At 29.6% G+C, this 26414-nt stretch overlaps 1 protein-coding gene and 1 non-coding gene across 2 annotated transcripts; both read left to right on the top strand.

Annotated features, from left to right (window-relative positions):
- Nucleotides 1-671: 671 nt before the first annotated feature.
- Nucleotides 672-4305, top strand: LOC112702785 (BAG family molecular chaperone regulator 4). Its single transcript, XM_025753964.3, has 4 exons — nucleotides 672-1093; nucleotides 1713-1978; nucleotides 2559-2705; nucleotides 3960-4305. The coding sequence occupies exons 1-4, from the start codon at nucleotides 823-825 to the stop codon at nucleotides 4164-4166; spliced, it is 891 nt and encodes a 296-aa protein (XP_025609749.1). The 5' UTR covers nucleotides 672-822; the 3' UTR covers nucleotides 4167-4305.
- A 7443-nt stretch (nucleotides 4306-11748) lies between these two features.
- LOC112701280 (uncharacterized) lies at nucleotides 11749-12622 on the top strand. Its single transcript, XR_011863451.1, has 3 exons — nucleotides 11749-11817; nucleotides 11936-12249; nucleotides 12366-12622. It is a non-coding gene; the product is annotated as an uncharacterized protein (transcript).
- The last annotated feature ends 13792 nt before the right edge of the window (nucleotides 12623-26414 follow it).

Here is a 26414-nt window from a genome sequence, read left to right as displayed (position 1 = left end):
ATAGTCTTTCTTAATTTTTCTCTGCTTTTCACCTCTTGTTCATCTTTTATCTTATCTATCCTCTTGACTAGGATTGTAACATCATGTTTGATTGAGAAATTTAAACTGGTGCTTGAACGGTGTGAATTGGCTTCAATTTAGTGAGGCTATTAGTTTTGATGCACATTGCTATGAAACTTTATTGTTGATCTTTTTTAAAAAATCTGCATTAATTATGTACTTAGGTTAATATATTAGCTTAATATATTAATTTTGTTAAATTAGGTTAATTTTGGTTGAGTGGTCAGTAAAAAAAATAATCTCAGGTCTCTAAAAATAATAGACAATAAATAAAAATAATATAATTTTTTATGATAAAAAATTAATAAAAAATTAAAAATTCTCTTTAATACATAATTAGATATTTATTTAAAAGATTGTCATTTATTTTAATTAATTTTTTAAATTATATTATACATTTATTTTTTTTTTTAAAAAAAAACACCCATAAATATTTGTGGCCGAACACGATGAACATGATGAGATGTGGGGGAATATTCGCAGAAACAACACGTGTGAATATTTTATAGGGTCTGTACGGTACATAGTTTTTGTAGCAACTTTAGAAAACTTTTGAGTAGTATGAGAGTAACGTAGCGCTGCTTTTGTAAAAGAGAGACAGTTGAGGGGTCCCCTTCTCTGAAACCAACTTTGTTTGCTTACTCAATTCATCTTCCTTTCCTTTTGCTAATCTCACACTCCTCCTCTTCCATCTCTCACAATCACTCACTCACTCTCTTTCTTTCTTTCTTCTATTGCTATGTTTCACCAATTTCACTGTTGATGAAAATGAAAAGAATATCACTATCTTCGTCAAAACGTGCACCAGCAACTAATAATAATAACAATAATTATATGATGGTTGAGGAAAGTAGTATTAGTATAGATTGGGAGGTGAGGCCTGGTGGAATGCTTGTTCAGAAGAGACAAGAAAAAATTGTTGACTCTTCTTCTTCTTCTTTTTCTTCTTCTTGTTCAAGTCCAATGATCAAAGTTAAGGTCTCTCATGGTTGTAATCACCATGAGGTTAATGTTCCTTCACAATCCACTTTTGGTAAGCATATTATATATCACATTATTACATATGATGATCCTCTATGCATTTCTCTTCATTCACTCTTTTCTTTTTTATACAATTCTCTTAGTATTTGCCCCTTTTGGTGATAATAATATGAAAATATCAAAAGTTAACTTTTTGTGTGGTTTTGTTTGATGATGAGAGGTACCAAGTGGGCAAAGCTGCATTTTCTAATTGTCTCTGTATAGAATAATTTGTTTCAATCTTACTGAATTTGGCCTTCAGAATTCATCATAAAGTTAGGTATTATTCTATGTTTTTTAGTACATTGCAGTATGATTTGGATTTAATTTACATACATTTTTATAAGGTAAAAAGTTTTATACGACTATATAATCATGTATTTACTATTATCACATAATTTCATAAGAAAAAGTATTTTATTGAACCTTTTAACAATTTAAACATCTTATAAATTTAAGCAGTAATAGTGTATAACTTTTACTGAGTACAGCTATTGCATTATTAGGGTAATAAAGTTGATACAATTTGGCTTTAATTAAAGGGGGACAAATTTTAGTATTGCCTTGTTTTTACAAATTAAAATTCTAAGATTGATGCATAACTAACTGCTTTGGTTGTCTCATTTTTGAAGGGCATTTAAAAGTAGTCCTTGCATCTGAGACTGGCCTAGAACCTAAGGAACAAAGGCTAATATTTAGAGGGAAAGAGAAGGAGGATGAAGAATGCTTGCACATGGAAGGAGTGAAAGACATGTCTAAGGTCATATTGTTAGAGGATCCAGCCAGCACAGAGAGGAAGCTTCAGGAGATGCAGAGAAGGCAAGAAGATATAATAATTCCAAAGGCAATTGAATCAGTCTCCAATGTCAGAACACAAGTTGACAAGCTACAACAAAAGGTAACGAGTAATTTCCCAAATCAATCATAAGAAATTTTTAGTCAAATATTTTAGTTCTCAATAAATTTTAATTACTAAAACAGTCCACATAATGTTGTTCGTTATTGTTGAGGGATTAATATGAACATTTTAAAAACTTTAGAGACTATTATATCTTTTATTAAGTAAAAACAGAGACTAATTTATCTAATTTTTATTATAATTTGACACAATAATAAATTTATCTAACAAAATAAAAAATTAGGAATTAATTTAGTGATTAAAATTTATTAAAAATTAAATTGTCAGACTACTCTTTTTTTAGAGACCGATGTGAGATACTATTCAAAGGTAACATTGGTAATTATGCTATTCTTTCGAAAAAGAGTTATGTTAAGTGTACTCGTTCTACAGTGAGAATCGATCTTAATATCTTTAAACTATGAAGATTGTTTACATACTACTTTCAACCACTAAATTATAATTGATTTTGTATTTTTGTATCGTATAAATTATAAACATCTATATATAAAAATGTGATTTAATACACACGAATTATTCAAGAAGATGCTATTTTAATAAGTGAAACTTTTTTTTTAAGGTGGTTGATTTGGAGAGGACTGTTTGTGGTGGTATTAAGGTTGAGGACAAAGAGTTTGTTGTCTTGACAGAGCTACTAATGGTTCAATTGCTTGAGTTGGATTCCATTGCTGCTGATGGAGAAGCTAAAGTACAGAGAAGAATTGAGGTTAGTGATATAAACTACAAAGCTTCTTGTTATATAGTAAAAAAATGTAACTTTAATTTTAGCGATGCTTACGTGTCGCTAAAATTTCATAGTCACCATATAATGCACTAACAAATAATTACACACATAATGTTACAAGAATGTCTAGATTCACAATTGGAAGGTTTTGATATTACTTTAGGTGTTCTTGTTTCTCTACTTAGTTTGTGTTGTTTCTTTTGAATGTTTATGAGGATGATTGAAGATGATCGAAAGATTAATTTAGAGATTTAATATGCAAATTTAACATTTAAGTACTTTTTATCAAATAAAGCTTATTTTTATGGTTACAACTTACAAGTTTAATTTAGTTATTTTTTGAATAATTTTATCAGTGTTTATATGTAAAAATGATTAGTCTAATCCTTATTCTACACCTCATTGTTTATGATACTGCCTCTCGTTGAGTCAAACTTTAAAATAAGTGACTCAAATTTAGCATTGTGAGATACTAAATTGACCGTATATAAACTAATTTGGATTGGTTAAGTTACTAGCTTATTTGTCTGTTTAAATAAGTGTTAGAGTTCGAATTCTGTCTTCTACATGTAGCAATTTATTGGCCATTAATAAACTCTTAAATGAAATTTCAATCTGCGACGAATTAGTTGTTAACCTGTAAGACAAAAGACACTATAGAAAACCAATTAAAAAACAAATTGACCATATATATTCATTGTTAAAATTATGGATGATGTTATTAAAAAGGGCAATTTACATAAATAAATTGTTTGCCCTTTAAATTTAGGCAATTGCATTCTTTCAAATATGAAGACGCAAATACATTGTTTTATGAGAAAGTATAGGGAGCCAATAAAATATTTGTACAATGTGTACAATGGAGGTTTAAGGATGTCCGATTCATTATTAGAGATATAACCATTAGTGTTACTTTTTTCCATCAGCTTAAACTTTTGGGATGAGTGGTTTCATGATATGGTATGGTATCAGAGCTCGATACTTGGTGAATCCTACCCGGATGGTTATTCTGGATAGTATGGGTAATGTTTATTTTTTTAATTGCCAGGATTTCTATAGATATATAAAATAATGTATTTGCGTCTTCATATTTAAAAGAATGCAATTGCGTAAATTTAAAGGACAAACAATTTATTTACGTAAATTGCCCTGTTAAAAACGTTACACATTATTTTGTCAAATGCAGTTATTATTGATAATAAGAGGTCACATGTAATTTCTTTGTAACACATACAGGTTCAGCGTATACAAAGTTATGTGGACAAAATTGACAAAATAAAAGCAAGAAATTCTGCTCCTTTAGGCAATGATGCTAACAACAATGCGGTGTCAGTGACCACCAAATGGGAGCCATTTGAATCAGGAATTGGAAGCTTCACGTCACCAACTCCATTCAAATCATCAACTACTATCATCACTCAAAATTGGGAATTGTTTGAGTGATAAACAATTGTCCTTTCTAAGTTGTTTTCTTTAGCGTTATACAAATTAACGTACATACATGTATATTATGTTCTCTATGACATAAATAAACAGAAAGTGTTGTTCTTTCTTTCTTTATTAATATTTTGTATCTGTCGAATTAGATTCGAGTTTTGATAACATTTTTATTATTCAAAAGTAGTTTATTAATTTTTTTTTAAAAAGGTTATAACAGCTATATATGTTTGATAAATTAAAATAAAAGTAACTTTTAATAAATATCTTGTGTTTAGAACTGATAATATAATATTTATGATTACATGCGTGATTGTTAAGTTAGTAAAATATAGCTAAATTACTTTGTGTGTGTTAGTGTATGTATGTGTGTTAAGTATGGCAGGTATTGAAAAATAATGTTTGAATTACACTTGATCTATTGGTCCAGTCAGGTACATGTTTGAATTACACTTGGTAATATGGATTTTTTTGTATTTTTTATTGTATGAGATGCATAGATATTGGGTCTATTATAAAAAAAGATATAATTTATGCATACAGTAATTTATTGACCAATATCAAACTTTTAAATAGAATTTAATACCGTAATAAATTAGTCTTTATCCTGTCCAATTGAAAGATATCGTGAAAAACAAAAAAAACTAGTACTACTAATTAAAAAAGAATATGACTCGATGAATCAATTGAAACTCAAACCGAAAATAATGAAACCACCCCGTTTCACATTAAGGGAAAAAAAAAGGAATCAGAAAGCATACGTGCCCCCACTAATACTCTACTACAGGTACAAATAATAATAATAATAATAATAATAATAATAATAATAGTAGTAGTAGTAGTAGTAAATAATTACATTATTTACTAATAATAAATAATTATAATATTAATATTATTTACTATTGATATTATTCATATATATGATATTAATAACATTAATTGTTACTATTACTAATGTTATTAGTAATTAATAGTAATTCAATTCATTATAATATTATTATTAGTAATAAAAGTCATACGATTATTAACAATATTAATGTTAATAATATAATTTAATAGAATAATAATATAATTACTATTTTTTTAATACTATTTACACATAATTTTTTGTTTTATATTTTTTAGTGATATCACAATTCAATTCTTAAAAAATATTTAATCGAATAACTTAATTTTGAATAAATTTTAATGATTAAATTAGTCTATGACCGTCTATTTTAAATAATCTTTTGGCACCAAAAAAAAAATAATCTAATGTAAAAATTAATTTGTGAGACGTAATATTCTTTTAAAAATTGAATTACTATTAATTTGTTAATAATTAAAATGTTTGACTAACAATTTTTTAAGAATCTAAAGTATTATTTTATATTTTTTTATAAATTTATTCAGACATTCAAAATATTATTTAAAAAAATAACATATATTATTCAAATTATATATTACTCAAATTGTAAAGAAACCAAAGATTCTTACAAAAAACTTGAAAAAATTTGATGGTAAGATTTTAAATTCTTTTTTTTTTTGTAGATTCACAAGCCCAATATAAGTATATAGACAATTTTCATATTTGATGAAAGAGGGTAAGCAAAGAGGACAAGAGTGGCAGGTTCAGAAAAGAAGTATGACTCGAAGGGTACGAAGTAGCAATGACTACGTAGCGAGTGAGAATAGAAGAAGTCATACCCTATTTGTTGATAATCTATCAGATAACATCTCGAGGAGGGACTTTTTTAAAATGTTTAGTATAGTTGGAGGTATTGTAGATGTCTACGTCTCTCATAAAATAAGAAAGGATGGGAAAAACCCATTTGCTTTTGTTCGTTTTGACTCCAAGGGGGATCATCAGGATAGTGGATAGGTTTAATGGAAGTTGGATTAATGGAAAAATTTTGATTGTATCGGAATCAAAACATGCTTGTAGATCTGTTTGAACGTAGGATGAAGCAAGAAGAGGGGAGGCTTGGTTTAGGAAAGAGAAGATCCAGAATAGTAAAGGCAACAATTTCAAAGAAACGATAGAAATGAAGGAGACGAGTAGGTATTCCATTCATAGAAGGGTGCCTCAGAAAAAAAAAAGGAAAGAAGGGTGGTGGTCGTTAAAGTCTCTACGCCACAGAAGGACCTCCTAGCACGTAGCATTGTGGCGGCTAGCTTTCACCCTATTAAGTTTGGAGATGTTATTGAAAGACTACATGAGAAGTGGTTTGGGCTAGGTAGGATTGAATGTCGTGATCTAGGTCCTTATAAATGCCTACGGACGTTAGAATATGTAGAATCTAGGGATAAGGCGTTAGAAAATGAAGTATTGCTCTCTTTGTTTGACGAGGTTAAGCACCATGGAGGCAACACATGGAGTCTGTCTCGGAGAGTTTGGGTGGAATGATGGGTGTTCCTATGCATGTTTGGTCTCGAAAATCTTTCTCAAAGTTTGGGAGCTTGTGGGGAAGATTAGTGATGTTGGAAGATATAGCGGAGACGACATGTTCTTTTAGTGTTGCAAGGATCCTTGTGGACTCTTATTCGTGGGAACCTATTCAAGAATGGCTGACCCTAAAGGTGGGTGAGTATGGGTAGAGAGATGTATAGTGCCCAAGTGTATCCTTCTAAGTCGAAAGAAGGTATGGGAGAAGAAAAAGAATCGGGAAGGAATAACAGTCCAGTGTCTGGGCATAAATGCAGGGCGTTAAGCTCAGTAGCCATGGAAGAGGCGTTACGAAGCTTAAGTGTCGTCCAAGAGTCCAAGTTGATTGAATAAGGTGACGACATTTTCTATGCGCATGACATTATTCTCGAGGAATTGACGGCGCGAGATTGGAGCATGCTAACTAAGTACGGAGAATCGGCGTAACCAGCAGAATCGTGCTTGATGAAGCATTATTAAGGAGGAGTTGTTAAGGGAATAGGGCTTCTTTGTTCAAAGGGTGTTACCGGATATCGGATGGAGGAACATAGTGAAGACGTTGGACTGCAGTTAGATGCGGCCCAAAAACTATTGGGTCTAGAAGGTGGAATAGTGCAGGAAAGGAGGAATGTCGTTATGCATAATGAACGTGGGCCTTTGGATTTTTCGACCCATATGCCTTTTGGGGCTGATGCGGAACACTACTTGGATGTGGATAGTGAAGGAGAATAGTTGTAGATTGAAAGAGATTAAGGATTCTTTGGGCATAGATTCTCACTCTTCTTGCCTATTCCCACCTGGCTATGAGCCTTTTAAGGATGGCAACCACATACACAAACTATTGAGGAGGGATGGTGACTAGGGTCTGCGACATGAGCAAGCACCTATCCCAGACCTTAAGTCGATATGCCAGTGTGAAAGTGATAACTTTTTTTATGATGACGCTGATGAAGACGATGAGGCGGAGCTGTGTGAGGCGCGAATAACTATGAGTTTCTGTAAAGAAGGTGGCATGATCTTCTCAAAAAATGAGAAAAAGGTCATACTGGAGGAGCTTCAAGGATTGCGAAAGGGTACGAAGAAAATAGGGAAGCGTGATGTCAGAGGAAACAAGAACCTAGGAAAGAAAGGAAGCTTGACTAACGACGGGAGCTACTACTAAGTTTTACATTCAGGTGCTAAATTTATTTCAATATGAAGTTCTTGTTTTGAAATGTTAGAGGTTTGGGGGGAAGGAGAAAAGAATAGATGGTCAAAAGGGTGTGTATAAGAAATAGAGTTGATTTTGTGGGCTTGTTCAAAACAAAGAAAGGTGAAATTGATAGAGGGTTGATTAGAAACTTGTGAAAAAAATATTGGTATTGAGTGGGCTGGTGTGGAGTCTTTTTTTTAGCATGGGGTATTATTTGTATGTGGCGTAAAGAGTTTTTTGTTTGTTCGAATATTTTTATAAGTGAAAGATGGATTGTATCAGAGAGCTGAGGTTTGATTGTGCCATTTGTTTGGTATATGGTCCGTACCTAAGAGGTGAAAAAGTAGTTTTTTAGAAAGGTCTGAAGGAGGTTAAAAAGATGGTGGGAATTCTGATTATGTAGGGTGGGGATTTTAATGAGATTTTGAAGGAGGAAGAAAGGAAAGGAAATAGACTTATATCGCAAAGCATTTAGGAGTTTAAATAATGGGTGAGTCACATAGAACTGATTGAAATGAATTTGAGTGGGAGAAAATTGACGTGATATGGGAAGAAGTGCTGTAGTAGAATCGACCGTGTTTTTTTAGAGTTGTGAGTGATAAGAGGTAACTAATGACCTATGCCTAAAAGGATTGAATAGGACTTTTTTAGATCATTGTTCTTTGTTCCTAGCTTCAGAGGATCTTGACTGGACCTAAGTCTTTTAGGATTTTAGATGCTTAATTGTTGCATGGAAACTTTGTTAATAAGGTCAAAGAGGAATGGAGTAAGTTGGATGGAGGTTAGATTTTAGAGAAGTTCAAATAATACTGCATATCTAAGTCTTTTTATGAATTAAGTTCAACTAAGTTAAATAATAAGATTAAGAATAATGTTAGTCATAATTTGTTTTTATTACATTAGACCAACTTGATTGAACTTGATTAATAAAAAGATTTGAATATGTAGTATTATTTTTATTAAAATTATTTAATTATATTTATGCAACTTAAACTTTTAGAAGAAATTATTAATAACATATTATTAGTCAAAAAATTTATTAATGACTCTAGAATCTAGATGACTTGGTATTAATATTTTTTTTATTTTTTTATATTAACTTTAGATAAAAAAAAAATAGTTCTGACATATAATTGAAAAATTAAAATACAATTAATAAAAAATTTTATCTATAAAAAAATTATTAATGAGATCTAATTTAGATATAATGAGAAATAAATCATATAAACAGAAATTTTGCATAATAGGTAGAATTAGATGCAAAATTAATGATGTTTTTAACTAATTTTTTTAATTTATTTAATAATAATAATAATAACAACAACAACAACAACAACAATAATAATAATAATAATAATAATAATAATAATATATTTTTTTGTCTAACTTAATTTACAATATCTCTATATTAGTTATTCTATTCATAATTATATTATTAATAATTATTGCAAAATATTTAACAAAAAAATATTAAACCTTCAAACCAGGAGACTGAATGTTTCCAATTCACTATATTTTTTGGGAAAATTTTTTAAATATCATAAATAATGGTACAGCGTCATTTTTCACCACTAATATAGAATCTGAGAGGTTACTTTTTTAAGGTCTAATTTTTACTTTGTTTTATAGTAGACAATTTCATGTATGTATATATGTATTTAAAAAAAACCCTTTAATTTTAAATTTCGTTTCTTAAAGACTTCTATGAATGTAAGTAAGTAATACAGAATATTCATATAGTACTTTTATTATTAATAATATCATGACTTAAGTATAATATTTTGATAATAAAAATATTATTGTATATTTTAAATAGGTTTCTAAAAAAATCTGCATTAAACGTTTTTGTCTCCCAAAATTTTTTTATTAAATTAAGATTTCTAAATTTTATAAAAAAAAACATATAAATTTTTATTTTAGTTAAATTTATTATTTTAATTAAGATAAGTATTTTTTAATTTTTTAAAAATATGACAAAAAAACTTAATATCTTATTTTTATAAAATTTAGAGACCTTAACATAATAAAAATTTTTAAAAACAAAAATATTGCAGAACAAATTTTATAAGAATCTATTTAAATATATATTTTTGAATAAATTTAAACAACAGCGTTATTCAAATATGGATAAGATATGCAATTATTTCTTTCTTAAATATTGTTGCCTTAAGTTAATATCTAAGATAATACATAGGGGTGAGCACGGTAGTGGATACCCAATTACCTGTCCAAATTCGAACCGAATCAATTAAATTGGTTCTAGAACCAACGGGTAATCGTGTCCAATCTGAACCAAACCAATGACTTTTGTTAGTAATTAGTTCGGGTATCGGTTTTAGGGATGCAGAACACGAACCAACCCGTGAATCCGATCATATATTAATTAAATAAAAAAATAAAAAAATATATATGATTTTTAGTGAGATTATTCACTATTAATATGTTTGGATTTTAATGAGTTTAATTTTTAATGTATTTGGTGTTTAAAATGTTTAGATTATTTATATTGATGTTACATGTTTATTGTACTGTTGAATTTTTAAGATAAAATTTGATTTTTTTTTATGAATTTCAAAGTCACTGGGTACCCAATTATCTGAACCGAACCAATCCATTTTTAATCGGTTTGGTTTGATTTGGATACATACAAAAAAATACAAATCCGAACCAAACCGAACCAATTACATTTTGATCAGTTTAATTTTAATTTCACCTTAAATCCGAACCAAACCAATCCGTACTCACCCTTAATAATACAAGCAAAATACAAGCAAGTATTTCGATCTTCATAGTAAAAAAAAAAAAAAAAAAATCAGTTCGTATTTTTAGAATACTTAAAATTAAATATAGAATACCCATTAAATAATACATATATTTATACATAACAATTATTTTACATATATATAATATATACAAAAAAATTAGTCACTTTATATAATATATATTATAATATAAAACATTAAAAATATGTTAAACAATATATATATTTAAATATATAATGACTAACATAATATTTATATATATATAAATATATAACAATTAATAATAATTAATTTTAATAATTAATTTTTCATGTACACATAGTATTTTTGTTCGACTTAATGTGTCATCATTAAAATGACTCAATAATACTAGAAAAATGATAATCTAAAAATTATTTTATTTGACTTAACATCTATAATTATATATTTATTACATCTAAAATTATTTAATTATTCTAATATTAATTTAAAAATACAAAATAAGATCAACAATAATTAATAAATATAAAATAAAATAATTTTAAGAGATATTTTAGACTTTTTTTATTGTCTCTAAACATTTTTAAAAATGATTAAATGGCCTATTCCGATAATCATAAAAGAAATAAATAAATATTTAACTAACAAATATTCTTATCACACATGCATGTTAAGATTATCAATTATTTTTTTTTATGAAAAATATATAAAATCTAAATTTTTAAGATATTTGTGAAATAAAATTTATACTAATAATTACTTATACATGTATCTTTGAATTAGCTAAATTAGTAAATAAATTAAAGAATTTTGTTAGATAAATAATAGTTTTTGTAAACAATATGAATAATGAATTTTAAAATTGGTCAAATAAAGTAAAAATATATTACATCCTCAAATTACTCACCTAAATCTTAATATTAAGATAACCATCTACACACTTAATAAATTGATATATATCCATTATTTATATTATTTAATATTTTTATTGTCTAACTATACTTTTTTCTAAATTAAATAACAAAAAAGAATTCAATGCCCAATATGATTCAATGACACTTTTGCATTAATTCACGTATAATTAAGAGATTTTATTACTTTCAAATTGAAATACATATTTCCCGCGATATAAAAGGTAAAAAATCTTCTGGCAATAATTATATTTTGATAGATACATTGTACTGCTTTGTATTAATAAAGCGGTTAGCCCAATTACCAATTAAGTTAAAGCAATATATGTGTGTGTGAGAGAGAGAGAGAGAGAGAGATTAATTACTCTTAGTGAGTGCAACTGCGCAAGTCAAATCACTACTTTCTCTTGTAAGAAAACAATTCAATTTCTAAGAAATTTTTATATGAAAAATTATGAAAAAAAATCTATCTATGATATGATGCTAATACCGGCCTCTTTGACAATGTTAATTTCTTTGTTTTGTAGAAACAAAATCAAGAAGAGAATTGAGGAATGACGATAGACCGTAATGGAAAGAGAAACATAGGAAGCGATGATGAGAGGTTAGAAGAACAATCATGGCCAAAGAAACCTACTCTAATCAAACCTTTACCGCTAAGGAATTCAGCTAAGACGCCTCTATGTTTTGGTTCATCATTTAAACCTTGGAAAAACCCCTCTCATGACAACATTATTATTGATTGTGACCAAGACAACAACATGGTCAACAACACTAATGAAGTCCAACTTGGTTCTAGTAGCAACACCAACCTAGAAATGGATCCAAAGAGGCTCAAGAGGTTTGTATATTTGTAGTAGTCTTTATTGATTTTTTTTTAGAAATTTATTTATTTAAAATATAAAGTTTTAAGAATTTATTTATTATTTTACTCTTTATTTTACTTGTTGTGCGCAGGATCATGACAAATCGAATTTCTGCACAAAAAACAAGGGAGAAGAATAATGCATACGTGGCGGATTTGGAAAACAAATCAAAAGGTTACGAGGTGATTATTCAAACTCCTGGTTTTTGTTGCAAACGAGGTTACAATATATAGTTATTATTTTAGGTTTTTTAAGGAAATTAATAAAGTGAAAAAGGTCGAATAACCAGATAATCCTAAACTGGATTTGTTCATAAATTGTTATAAGGTATCATGGTTTATGTGATTATAGGAGCTTAGATTTTTAATATTTGCTCATATAACTTGCAAAGGGTTATGTTATATGTATATTAAAATTAACCGTCAAAATTAGTCATTAGTATAAAATATATTAAAAATAAATTAAATTATGTATATATTTATATATAAATATATTAATAGTTAATTTTAGTAACTGATTTTAATATACAAATAATATTTTTAATTAAAAAAAGATGGCTGTTGTTATAACTTCTGTTTTCTTCCAACTATATGGTGTTGGATTTATTTATGAACAAATAATGTTATGCTAAAATCTAAATGAAGCGATAAATCGTGATACTTTGTGGAGTTTTAAAACAATTGTAAAACTTAACATCTTAAAATAATTTACATAATATAGAAAGATTGATTTTTAATTAATTAAAATCTACTTTGACATTGCCATAAAAAATAAATAATCAATCAAAACCAATCAAGCCAAAAACAAACACAAAGAACCCTATATCAACAGCAAAATAAGGTCTAAAAAATTACAAAAACATTAAAGAACTAACAACTAAATGTTCACTCTTGAGACACCTAACATAGCTAGATTTTTACCTTCTAAAAAGTTCATAGACTTTCAATGATAAGTGCCAAATCAAATATTCATGCTTCATCTTCCTGCAGAAATTAACACTCATAATAATTGAGGCTATTCACATCAAATGCATTATCTCTTCTTAACACCCTCTAATGACATCTTTCTTTGTTAACACCAAACAATACCCTGTCCTCATATATATATATAAGCCATTGATCTATACACTTCTGTCAAATAGTGTATCTAATTCCAGACTCATGGTTCCAAATTAAAAGTAGTTAAACATCTCATTTTATATACCATATAGTAGAAAATAACAATCCTAATTTACATCCCTTCAATTTCATCCATGTATACAACTTTTCTTTGATAAAATAAAAAATTATTATACCATGTTATCCTCTTAGTTTCTGATGATCTTGCAATACTTCTCCTCTTAGTATTCAGGAGGCTAAAGTCTCTTAATACCCCATACTTAATATCCAATGATCCAAGACTTTTTATCAGGTTCATCAACCTATCTTCTTGAGATTTTTTTTTGTTGATCAGTGTATCAAGATTTGACTAGTGGTGATAATGGCAAACTCCTCCACTGAAGTTATTACTTCTTCAAGAATAAATTGGACAACATTTTCTACTCCTTCTACCTCGGTTGCAATATTATTTTCGTCACTGTAGAGCTCACATAAGAACACCAAAGAAAAATTATTTGAATTGAGGAGATAACCTCCTACAGCAATCTGTTTTTCACATATGAATTACACACAGAACCACCATAACTTGTTGCCATTACTTTGATTAGTAGCAAGTCTTCTCTCAAACAACTTCTTTTCACACTGACTTTTCATTGAGGTCCTTCTATGTTGATCTTTACCCATTCTGACCAATGAAATGTAATTTCATCCCAAATTTCTTCACTCTTGATTTTTTTTATTTTCAAATTTTTTTTGTTTTCTGCCTTCCATGTAGACCAAATAATAGCGAATTATAGATTGATCCACTGTTTTCTTGTATGATTTACTACTTTTTGGTTGCATCAAGAGTCAAAAAAAGTTTTTAAACCTTTTCGGTTTCACCCAACAAATATTTTTAAGATGCATTGTCTTTGCCCACATCAATTCCACAAATTTACAGTGTATAAAGAGATGATTCTCATCCTTCATGGTCAGCCTACAAAATATGCATTTCGCTTCATTTTGACTTATAATATTCGGTCTAGTTAATGTTTTTTTTATATTCAATCTTTTAAAGATTGTTGTCCAAGTAATAATTTCAACTCTTGGAGGTACTGTTTCCTCCAAATATTATCAAAAATATGTTTCGATTCAGACAGTCCTAGATTTTTTTTACTTACCGCGTTGATCAGAAATGAGGTCCGACACCACACTATAAAAGGAAAGTCACAAGGAGTGAAAGACGAGGTCGAAGATATCATTGAGGTCGAAGATGTGAAAGACGAGGAAGAATTACAAGAAATTGTTGAAGAGAAAGTTGCTCAAGCAAAAGAAAGAGTTTCTAAAGAAAATATGTTGAAAGAAGTCATTCCAATCGGTTCCCAAACTTGGCAAAGTGGACCAAAAAGCAATTAGAGATTGAGAAGCTACCATCTTCAGTAAAAGACCAAACTGCTTCATCCTAAATACTCTGATAATGTAATTCTTCACAAAGTTTATGTTTCCAGTCCAAAGAATTTTTCTGCCATTGAAAATTCCAACGCCAGGATAACCATCCCAAAATCACAATTTACTATTACGTAGACTTTATTTGAAGAGATTGCGACAACTTTGGAAAATTTTTCTTTCAAGCACATTTCTCCCACCCATGTATCTTTTCAAAATTTTCTTTTACAACCATCTTCTATACACATTTTAATTCTTTTTCATACAAAATTTTTAATCAGTTATATTGTTTGACATTTTTCATGCAAAATTTTTAACCAGTTACATTTTAATTCCTTTTCATGCAAAATTTTTTGCAGGAACCATTTGATTTGGGTTCTTCATTTTTCATCATTATTAAGAATAAAATTAGTTTGTTGTGGTTTGCCCATTAAACACTATAACTGAACATTAGTTAAATGTTTGGGCAAAACACCTCAATAAACCAAATACACATCAATATTATTTGAATATCAACGTCAAAGTCGCAAAACACATTTTTATATAAATCAAATTGATTAAATTCGATTTAATGAAACACGTAGTAAATGGAGTACTTGTGCGGCCGTATTGCCATCAACGAGTCCTGTGCTGGAGCCACCTATATGTTGATCCACGAGACCAGTAAATGGCAGGGCGAAGAGGAAAGCTTCTGAGAATATAGGTTTTGAGGTGGCATCAATATCAGAGAAGAGAGTGGGAATTTATTAGATGAAAAACGTTAATTGAAAGAAAATCGAATAAGTGGATTCGAATTAAGTGCATGGTTAAAATGTTAATAAATTGAATGGATTGGTTTCGATTTACATGTTTATTTCGTTTCTCATAATTTGAATCTAATAGATTCGATTTGTGTGGGCTTTGGTTATAAAGTTTTTGTTTTAAAAAACAATTTATTAAATTAGTTTTTAAAAGATAATTTTTAAATAAACTTTTAAAGGAGATATTTTTGATAAATTAAACTATAAATAATTTTTAATAAGTACAACTAATAATATTTATATTTAATAATAATTTTTTAATTTTAAAAATATTATAATAAATATAAATATATAAAAATTAAATAAATTTATATATTTATTAATATATAAAGTTATATTAAATTTTTAATTTTAATAAAAATAAATTAATAACTTGCAGAAATATTTTTATAAAAAAAATAAAAATATATTATACCCACTTTATTATAGACTTATTCACTTAGCATATTTTTTTAGTACTCTTCCCAAGTATTCTCAATAATCTTATTATTATTATTATTATTATTATTATTATTATTATTATTATTATATATAATCAAGTTTTTTATTTACTTTGTCCAAAAAAAGGTTAACAATTCATACACAATAATTTTATTATTGAGAGTACCTAAAAAGAGTATTAAAAAAATCTCATCATATTTTAGTACTCTTTTTAGGTACTCTCAATAATAAGATTATTATGTATGAATTGTTGACCTTTTTAGATAAAATAAATAAAAAATTGATAATAATAATAATAATAATAATAACTTTTTAAATGCTAAAAGTTTATTTAAAAATTATCTTTTAAAAATTAATTTAATAAATTATTTTTCAAAACAAAAACTTTATACCCAAAATTCACGCAAATAGAATCCATTAGATTCGAACTACAGGAGACGAAGCAAACATGTAAATCGAAGCCAATCCCTTCGATTTATTAGCATTTTAACCATGCACTTAATTCGAATTCACTTGATTTTCATTCGATTAACGTTCTTCATCTAATTCGAATTTATTGGATTCGATTTATTAAGTGTTTTATTAAATCAAATTTAATCAATTCGATTTATATAAAAATCTTTTTGAGACTTTGAGGTTGCATTTTCTAGTTTGGAACATTCAGGTGAAATTGATGTGCATTTGGTTTACTGAGGTGTTTTACCCTAGATGTTTTAAAGCAACGTATTCATTTATTCGCTCTGATAAAGTTTTTCTCAGGTTTGTGGATAAAAATAAAATTCTAATTTAATTTATACAAAGAGTAAAGTTGGAATTAATTAATTGAAATTGAGGTATTTTAGGTATAAAATGTTATTAAAATTTAAGTTTTGATTCCAAAAATTTTAGTTTCATGTGTCTCCACTTTTTAAAAATACTGAAATATTAATATTTTAGAAACAGAAACTAAAATTTTAATATCAATTTTTGAGTCAACAAACATAATATTAAATCTCAATTTTAGTACCAATTTTTCAATACATTAAAACAAACGCTTTCTTATTAAGTCTTGGTTTTAAACATAGTAGTTTTTTTTAAACGAGATTTTGGTGGAATGTGAATAATAATAAAAAACAGATACATAAACGTTTCATATTATGAGTGTAGTTTTGCATATAGAAACTCTTAGAAATAAATTATTTTTAACGATTTTAGCCTGTATTTGATTCATACAAATATCAAATTATTTTTAATAAATAAATTTTACTAATTTTTAAATATAAATTCTAATAAATATTGATACAATAAATATATAAAAATTATGTATTTTTGTATGTAAATTTTTGTAAATTTAAGTATAAATTATTATAAATTAAATACTAGTATAAAGTAATAATATTTACTGGTCATAAAACATTGATATCATATTTCTTTAAAAAATTTATCTTATTATTTTAATTAGTTTGTGTTTTTATTTTTATATTTGGAATAAATTTGTGAGGTTAATTTTTTTAGTTATGAAAATTTAGAATGTGTTATGCTCAATTATAGAAAAATAATGTGTTTTTTATGAATATAAAAAAAAATTTAATAAAAATTCTCACATCCAAAGCTCAACTTTGTTTTAGAAACAAAACTTAAAATTCGATTTGGAATAATAGCAAAATTTAAACCTCAAATTTATGTGGGCTATTTTTTTTTTAAAAAAAGATAAACCACAAATTTATGGGGACTAAAGTTTTTATCTAATTAGTTTTGTGAAAAAAAATTAAAAACCACAAATTTATAGTTTTCACACCAAAAAAAAAAATCAAGTATTCACATTACTAAAAAATACCACTTGAATCACTATACTAAAAATAAAAAGCTAATTTATGAACTCATTTATTTACTTTACTTTTCATCAGGAGCAGATAGCGGTCATTCTATCACAAATTGAATCTGAACAAAGTCAAGTCAACACATTGAGAATGGAGCAGCATAAACTGAAACTACTCATGGCAACTTGTGAAAAGCAAAGATTAATTCAAGAAGGTGGCATATCTCACCCCTTCTGGTTTTCTTATATATATATATATATATATATATATATATATATATATATATAATTTAAAAATAATTTTTAGAGATATTATGAATGATTTCTATATAATAAATTTAAAAATGCAAATATATGTTAGTCTCTAAAGCACAAATATATATAAGTTAAAAATGATTGTTTCAATTCCAGCTTTGATTGAAAAGAACAAAGGGGAAGTTGAGAGGCTGAGAGGACTGCAATTGAAATTAGCAGATGAAGCAAAGCAGGCAAGGGTATTGTTCCCTTCATCTGGCTTTGGACCATTCATTCGCAACGATTCAATTCAAGGTTAGAATTTTTCCATGTGATTCTTTGTTAATGCTATAATATTACATACTTATAATTTCACAAAACGTCTCTTGTAATGTTCACTTCATCAATTTTGATTTTTCTTTTTTAGTAATTTGTTTTCTTCTTTCTCATTTAAACTTAATTTTATGTGGTGTTCAAAGAAAATTAAAAAATATCTAATATTATTGTTAAAAACAAAAGAGTAATTTAAAAGAGTGTATTATTCAGGTTGTGTGAAAAAGTATAATGTACAAGAGGTATATATAGGTAGGTGCTAGAAGAATTAGAGTAATAAAAACATAGAATTCTACAATTAATATACAGATATGTTATATAAATATAAATGATACTAATTGATCTAAATTGATTTTAATTATTCTCTAACATCCCCCTCAATTTTAAGTGGGGGTTAAGGATACCATCTTGAGTTTGAATACCAGAGTTTGAAAACGAGTCGGATGATGAGTCAACGTAAAGATATCAGCAGTCTAATCTAGTGTTCCAACAGCAATGAGACAAACAACATCAATAACGATACGTTGCCGAACAAAGTGACAATCAATCTCAATGTGTTTAGTGTGTTCATGAAACACATCATTACGGGCAATCTGAATAGCACTGCGATTGTCACAAAAAACATCAGTCGGAAACAACTGAGGAGCACCCAAGTCTTTGAGAAGCCAACGAATCGAGACAACCTCAACAGTAGTGTTAGCAAAAGCATGGTATTCAGCTTCTGTGCTTGATCGAGCAGTGAACGTTTGCTTCTTAGCTCGCCATGAAATGAGAGAATCGCCAAGAAACAAACAATAACCAGTAGTTGAATGACCATCAGTGGGATCACCAGCCCAATCAGCATCTGAGTATGCTTGAAGGGATAAAGATGAATAGGCAGAAAAATAAAAGTCATAAAATAGGGTGCCTTTGATGTAGCGAAAAATGTGAATAACTGCCGCATAGTGAGTAGTACGAGTAGCTGACAAGAACTGGCTAAGAACATGAACCAAATAGGCAATGTCTGGTCGGGAGACAGTTAGTAGACGAGTCCTCCAACTAACTGTCGATAAAGAGTAGGATTATCCAAAACAGTTCCATCCATAGGGATAAATCGAATATTAGGCTCAAGGGGAGTTGACTCAGTACGACTATCTATAATCCCGGCGCGAGCAATAATATCTTAAGCATACATAGCCTAAGTGAGATAGATGCCGTCATCTGTGGATATGACCTCTAAACCAAGAAAAAAAATTGAGAGAACCAAGATCTTTCATCTCAAAAATATAGTAAAGGGAGGCTTGAGATCAGAGATACCATCAACATCATCTCCAATAATGATCATGTCATCAACATATAAAAGTAGAAGAACAACTCCACGTTCACTTTTATGAGTAAAGAGAGTATTCTCATTAGAACTGCAAGTGAAACCATGATTGCACATAGTGGTGCTGAACTTGTCAAACCATTCACGAGGGACTTGCTTAAGACTATAAAGTGCCTTGTGAAGGAGACAAACTTTGCTAAAAGGACAAGGATAACCCGGAAGAGGTTTCATATAGACCTTCTTTTTCAAATCCCCATAAAAAAGTATTCTTCACATTTATCTGACTAAGAGACTTTTTTTGACTGCAGCAATGGCCAGGAAAGCTCGAACAGATGTGAGACGAGCAATAGGAGCAAAAGTCTCTTCATAATCAATACCATACTCTTGCGTACAACTTTGAGCAACTAATCGTGCCTTATAACAGTCAATAGAACCATCAGAGCGAGTCTTGATCTTGTATACCCATCTACTACCTACAATGTCCTGATCAGAGGAAGGATCAACCAAGTCCCAAGTGTGTACTTTTTCAAGTGCTTAAATTTCTTCCTGCATTGCTTGCTGCTAACTTGGATTTGTGGAGGCTTCTCTGAATGACTTAGGTTCATGGTGATGAGGAATAATAGAAAAATAATGATAATCAAGAAGATGAGGAGGTAAATTTCTTACCCTAAAAGAACGAGTGAAAGGAGGAGGCATGACAGTAGGAGCAGGATCATCGTCTGATCTGAAATCATCGGGAGATGGAGAAGGCAGAAGAGTAGGAGACTGTAGAGGTTGACTTGAGATAGAACATGTAGAATCATCACTAGGAAAAAGATCAACATTGGGGTTAGTAAAAAATGGTGACTGAGTAGGAGGAATGGACTCAAATGAGGAGAACTTAGAAAATATGTGATGCTCCTAGAATACAACATGACGAGATATACGAATATGTCTAGAGAGAGGATCCCAGCAACGATAACCCTTGTGTTCAGTTTTACTATGTTCATGAGGCTGAAGAAGAACAAAACAGACACAACCAAAAACTCGAAGAGAACTATAACCTGGAGAGGTATGATAAAGACGCTCAAAGGGAGTAATGTTACCAAGGATAGAAGAAGAAAGTTTATTGATAACATGAATAGCAGTAAGAACATCTTCACCCCAAGTACGCTCAGGACACGAAGAGGAAATAAGCATTGCACGAACAGAGTCAAGAATGTCACGGTGTTTGCGTTTAGCTCGGCCATTTTGTTGAGATGTACCAGGGCAAGAAAACTCAGACAAAGTACCCTACTCTGCAAGAAAGTTTAAAAGTTTGGAGCCACGGTATTCTATAGTATTATCGCGTCAAACAAATTTAATGACCTTGGAAAACTGAGTTTTAATCATGGTGGCAAAAGTAATATAAATATGAGGTAGCTCACGGCGATTAGTTATCAAATAAACCTAAGTAAAACGAGAATAATCATCAATGAAAATGATAAAATACCGAGCCCTTCCTATAGAAGTGATAGAAGCGGGGCCCCAAACACCAGAGTAGATAAGATTAAAAGAAAGAGCAAGCAAGAGATGAATTATTGGAAAAAGATAAAGCAGGTTGTTTGGCAGTTTGATAAGAAATGCAACCAAAAGACTCATTATCAACCTGACCCAAAACACTCTAAGACACAAGAGAACGCAATTTTTCGAAGGAGATGAGGGCAAGACGGTGATACCACAAGTGAAGGGTAGATGGAGAATAAGCAGCACAGAGATTTGTCTTAGGAGGAATATGAAGATTTTCAAGTTCAAACAACCTTCCAACCTTACGTCCAATCCCGGTGATTTGTCCTGTCCGACGATCCTGTACACGACAACCAGAAAATGGAGAAATTAACATCAAAATTGAGATCAACAAGTTGACCAACAGAAAGAAGATTAAAGTTCAATTTGGGAATATAATAAGTATCAGGGAGAGTGAGAGTTGGCTGAGAAATAGAACCGTTGTGTGTCGCGTGCAAGAGGGAACCATTAGCAGTATGGACAGAAGGTGAATTTGTAGTGGTAGACAAAGACGAAAAAAGATGATGCAAAGGAGACATGTGATTAAAGCAACCGGAATCAAAATACCATTTAGAATTACCTGGACGAGTTGAAAAAGCAGCAGGAGTATTACCAGAAAAGGAAATAAGATATGCAATATCAGATAGAGAGACAAGAGACAGGTTAAAAGGAGCAGATGAGATAGATTCAGTAGTAGCAGCAATAGCAGTAGCATGCACAATTTTGGAGAAGTTGGGACGAGAATGATACTTGAGTTGATCAAGACGTGGTGAGCGAGTAGGACAGGTAGTAATCAAATGTCCCGAGAACTTGCAATAATGGCAGAACAGCTGTGAACAATGGTAGTTAATGTGACCTTTCTGGTGGCATGTGCAACATTGAATAGAAGGACAGTCTGAAAAAAGGTGTCTAGAACGGGTACAATTTTGACAGAATTTACCTTTCTGTCTGTGGTAGCAAAGCATCTGACTTTTCCATAATAGTAGATACAAAGATCAAAGAGAGTAGAGAAAACTACAATTTCGGAGCAAAAAATGAGAAAACAGAGTGCAGAATCGAAAAGAGCTCACCAAAAAATCTTAGGGAGGGTCCCACTGTCTGCCACGTCAGCGCCACGTCAACAGCCACATCAGCAGATAGATGCCACATGGCAACGTCTGAGTGGAGGGAGAGGACACATTGGCGAGTGAGTTGGAACATGGGTCAATAGTCGGATTGAGTTGAGTCCAGGTGCGGGCGTTGTTGGGTCAGTGCGGAGCAAATGACAGGCGACACGTGGAGAGCGTTGGGCCGTTGATTGCAGAGCTCAATCTGACGGCGCAGGATGAATCTGGAAGGTGAAGAATACTGGCCGCGACAGCGTCATGTGGTGGTGCGTTCGACGGCAGATGACGGCGAATCTGGATGTGTTGGAATCAGGACGACGAGACAAACACGGCGGTAACGGTTATGACGAAACAAAGCGTCGAGAAAGAATCGAAAAACGAGACTAAAGAACACTATTGGAGGAGAAGAAACAAAGGGACTATAAACAAATTTACATGAAAAAAAAAAGAACCTATACTCTTGATACCATGTTAGAAACAAGAAAGTAATATAAAAGATTGGTTATATAAAAAAGTACAATATACAAGGACAAGGGATATATATAAGTAGGTGCTAGAAGAATTAAAATAATAAAAACATAAAATCCTACAATTAATATATAAATATGTTATATAAATATAAATTGATTCTAATTATTCTCTCATCATTATAATATTTCTTCTATTTTATTTGAAGGATTAAAGACATATTTTGTAATATTTATAACAATCAAAGTTTGGAATGAATAAAAAAAATTAATAGCAATGTAAGACTAGAAGAATTATTATCGACCGTAATTCTAATCTTAATCCTAGCTATGTTTGTAGTTTGATTTAACTTATATTTTATGATAGAAATAACAATGGTGATAATATATAATTATACAATAAAAATATTAGAAATAAAAATTATATTGATGAGGATAGATAAAATCATGGTACTAGTAGTGATAGTTAATTTTTTATCGTTTATTGAAGTTTAAAACTCTCGCAGATTATAAATAAAATCTCTTACAAGATTAATATTTGTTATTATATGACAGTTTTTTGAACGAAAAATTTATATTATCTTAAAATAATAATATTAAAAGATACATAGTCCCCTTTTTTATTTTGATAAAAAATCACCTTATCTTTTATGAAAATAAATAGGAGCCAAGTTGAGCTTTTAGTCATTTGTTTAATTCATTCATTTTTTTTTTCTCTATTAGTATCTCAAGTTTAATTTCAAAATTGTCATTCGCTTTTTTCTGGTGGTCACTAAATCCTAAATCCTTTGTTTTATTTTGGTTCTTTGAAGCAGGTCTAAATGGAGTTGAAACAGCAAGAAGGCAAGTGGATAGCACCACCCAACATCCTCAAAATCATGAGAGGCAGGGGATGATGATGCCTAGTTGGAATAACACATCATTGATGATGAGAACCTCAATTCCTGATCTCAACATAGCGAAGCCCGACCCGGAATCATAAACCACAAAATATCTGGCCTTACATGCATTGCATAGTACGACAAACTCTGTTTTTCATTAGAATAATTAAATAGAAACTATATACATTATTATTGGTTTGTGGTTCATGATATTGTATGCTGTTTGATTGGTTAAACTTAAGTAGAATAGGCGCTAACAAACTCGGTTAGTTGCGAATAACTTTTATTATGTGTTTATTTTTCATTTCCAGTGCACCCAATGCAAGCTACATACAATTATTATATCCGGTTCAAAAATTCTATTTATACATCAAAATTAGCTATTAAAATTAGTTATTAATGTATTTGTGTATAAATATATGTGTGGCTTAATTCATTTTTAATGTATATTTGTATTCTAACATATATTTTATATTGGTAGCTAATTTTAGTGTACATGTAGCATTACTCCATACAGTTATATCATAAATAAATTAATTGTGTATTTCACACACACGCTTGCACTTATATGATTGGGTGATCTAGTTGCCTTTAATTTTTATTGCATTTTAAAAGTTTAAAAAGAATGGGGATTTCTTATTGTCAACGGAGCAATGTTACATGACTCATAAAACATTATTTTTAACTAATATTTTATCAATTCGAAATATTAAAAGTTAAATTTTAAATTATAATAGTATAAAAATAAGATGTTGATTAAAATGTTGGTTAATATTGATAAAAAGTATTGGCCTTAAAAACGAATTTTATTATGCTGTTTCTGTTAGATAGTTATATTTTGTTAAATTCCCCCTTTTTAAGTAGTGTTCTGTTGTGAATCTTATCTATTTGTATTACCCTTAGCTTATGTAAGAAAGCTTTCTAATAGAACAATGATGATGATGCACAAAATTGCAAAAGCAGCAAAAGAGCAATCCAGTGAAGGAGAGGAAGCAGAGGAAGATAACTTGTAAATCAAGAAAGCTATAATTGCGTTTGTTATTGAATCATAAACCTCCATTAAAGTTATTACATCCTTACATATAAGAGCTAAACCAAGAGAGAAAGAATAACCTCAAGAATGAGAGAGGAAATATAACAAACCAGGACAAAAAACTATTAACTAACTAACCACAAGCTAACAACCTTATTATTCTTAATATCTCCCTCAAACTTAGGAGGTGATTATAGATCACTCTAAGTTTGCTTTTGAATCTGCTAAATAGAGGTAAAAGATATATGTTTAATTAATATACCAACAATTTATTCTTGAACAGGTATATAATTAACACAGATATTAGAGATGGAGTTAGAGTAATTCTTAAGAGAGGTTAATATAAAAATATAATTCTAAAAGAATTAAAATTAAAAGGGACTAATATAAAAATTAATGACCTTTATACATTAAAATTTTTAATTTGAGGGTCATTGTTTTCCTTTCCCAAACACTAGTCTTTGCCTCTTACTGATATTATGTTAGATTAAGGTAAATTGTATTGGATTATATTATTTTTTATATTAATTTTTTTAAAAGGTAATATCTATAGATATTTGTAGCTATCCACCATTCCCACAAGAAGAATCAAATGGAGACATGATGAGCGAAAATTAGTGTTCACAAATATTAAATAACAGAATTTAAAATAGAATTAGAATATTTTCTAATACTTCTAACTTTTAAAGAATAGAAAACGAAAACTCAATCTTGAAAATAAGTTAATGCATAACTTTAAAATAAAATAAAACACTTAGATTAATAATTCATACAAAAAGTAAACAAAATTTCTAACCCTTAACAAGAAGAATTAGTTATTCATGGAGAAAGATAAAAATAATGTTGAAAAGATTCGATTAGGATTCAAACTACCACTCTTGTAAACAATGTTCACTTATTTATATCCTAATGTTCTCTTGTAAATCTTTATCATATCTTGTAAGGAGAATAAGATAATTAATAACAATAATTCATATCCTAATTAAAACTAATTCAAATCAAATTCTATCTTACCAGAATCTTCCATAACCTTGAGCTAATTTGCATCTCTGGAAAAGTAGGTCTTGATTGACGTTGTACTTGGGCTTGTAGCATGGTACCAACTTATTGTGCGCTTGAAGGCGTTGCATGTCTGGGATTGGCATGGCACGCCAACTCTACATAGTTTCTCAGAGCTTGAAGATGTTGCAAGCCTGGGCTTGGCATGACATGCCAATTCTTACAAAGCTTCTCAGGACTTGAAGTCATTGCACGCCATTGAAGTGGCGTTACACGCCAACTTATCAGCTCTCAAAGGCGTTGCACGCCGTTGATGGCGACGTTGTATGCCAGCTTGCTTTGATTTGGGGGACGTTGCACGCTAGCTTTTTTTAGCTTGGAGGGCATTGCACGTCTTTGGTGGCGGGTACGCCAACTTGTGGATCATCGAAGGTGTTGCACGCCCTGTTGTGGGGTTGCACGCCGGCCTCTCTGCATGGTTTCATGGCGTTAAACGTCATGTTCTTGGTGTTGCACGCCACTTTCTTTGTTTGTCTTTGAATGGTGCTTTCTTTGTTCTTTGATTTTCTTCTCTTTACTTGTATTTTTTTAAAAGTATTTAATTAGAAAATATATTAGCAATAAAAAATACTTCAAATCAATCGGTTTAGATGAGAAAAATTATAATTATCTCTAAAAAAATATGAAAAAAATGCA

Source organism: Arachis hypogaea, chromosome 7 (genome assembly GCF_003086295.3).
Source record: "Arachis hypogaea cultivar Tifrunner chromosome 7, arahy.Tifrunner.gnm2.J5K5, whole genome shotgun sequence".
Taxonomy (NCBI): Eukaryota; Viridiplantae; Streptophyta; class Magnoliopsida; order Fabales; family Fabaceae; genus Arachis; species Arachis hypogaea.
The sequence above is the reverse complement of the archived record's forward strand: the minus strand, read 5'-3'. Positions and strand labels throughout refer to the sequence as shown.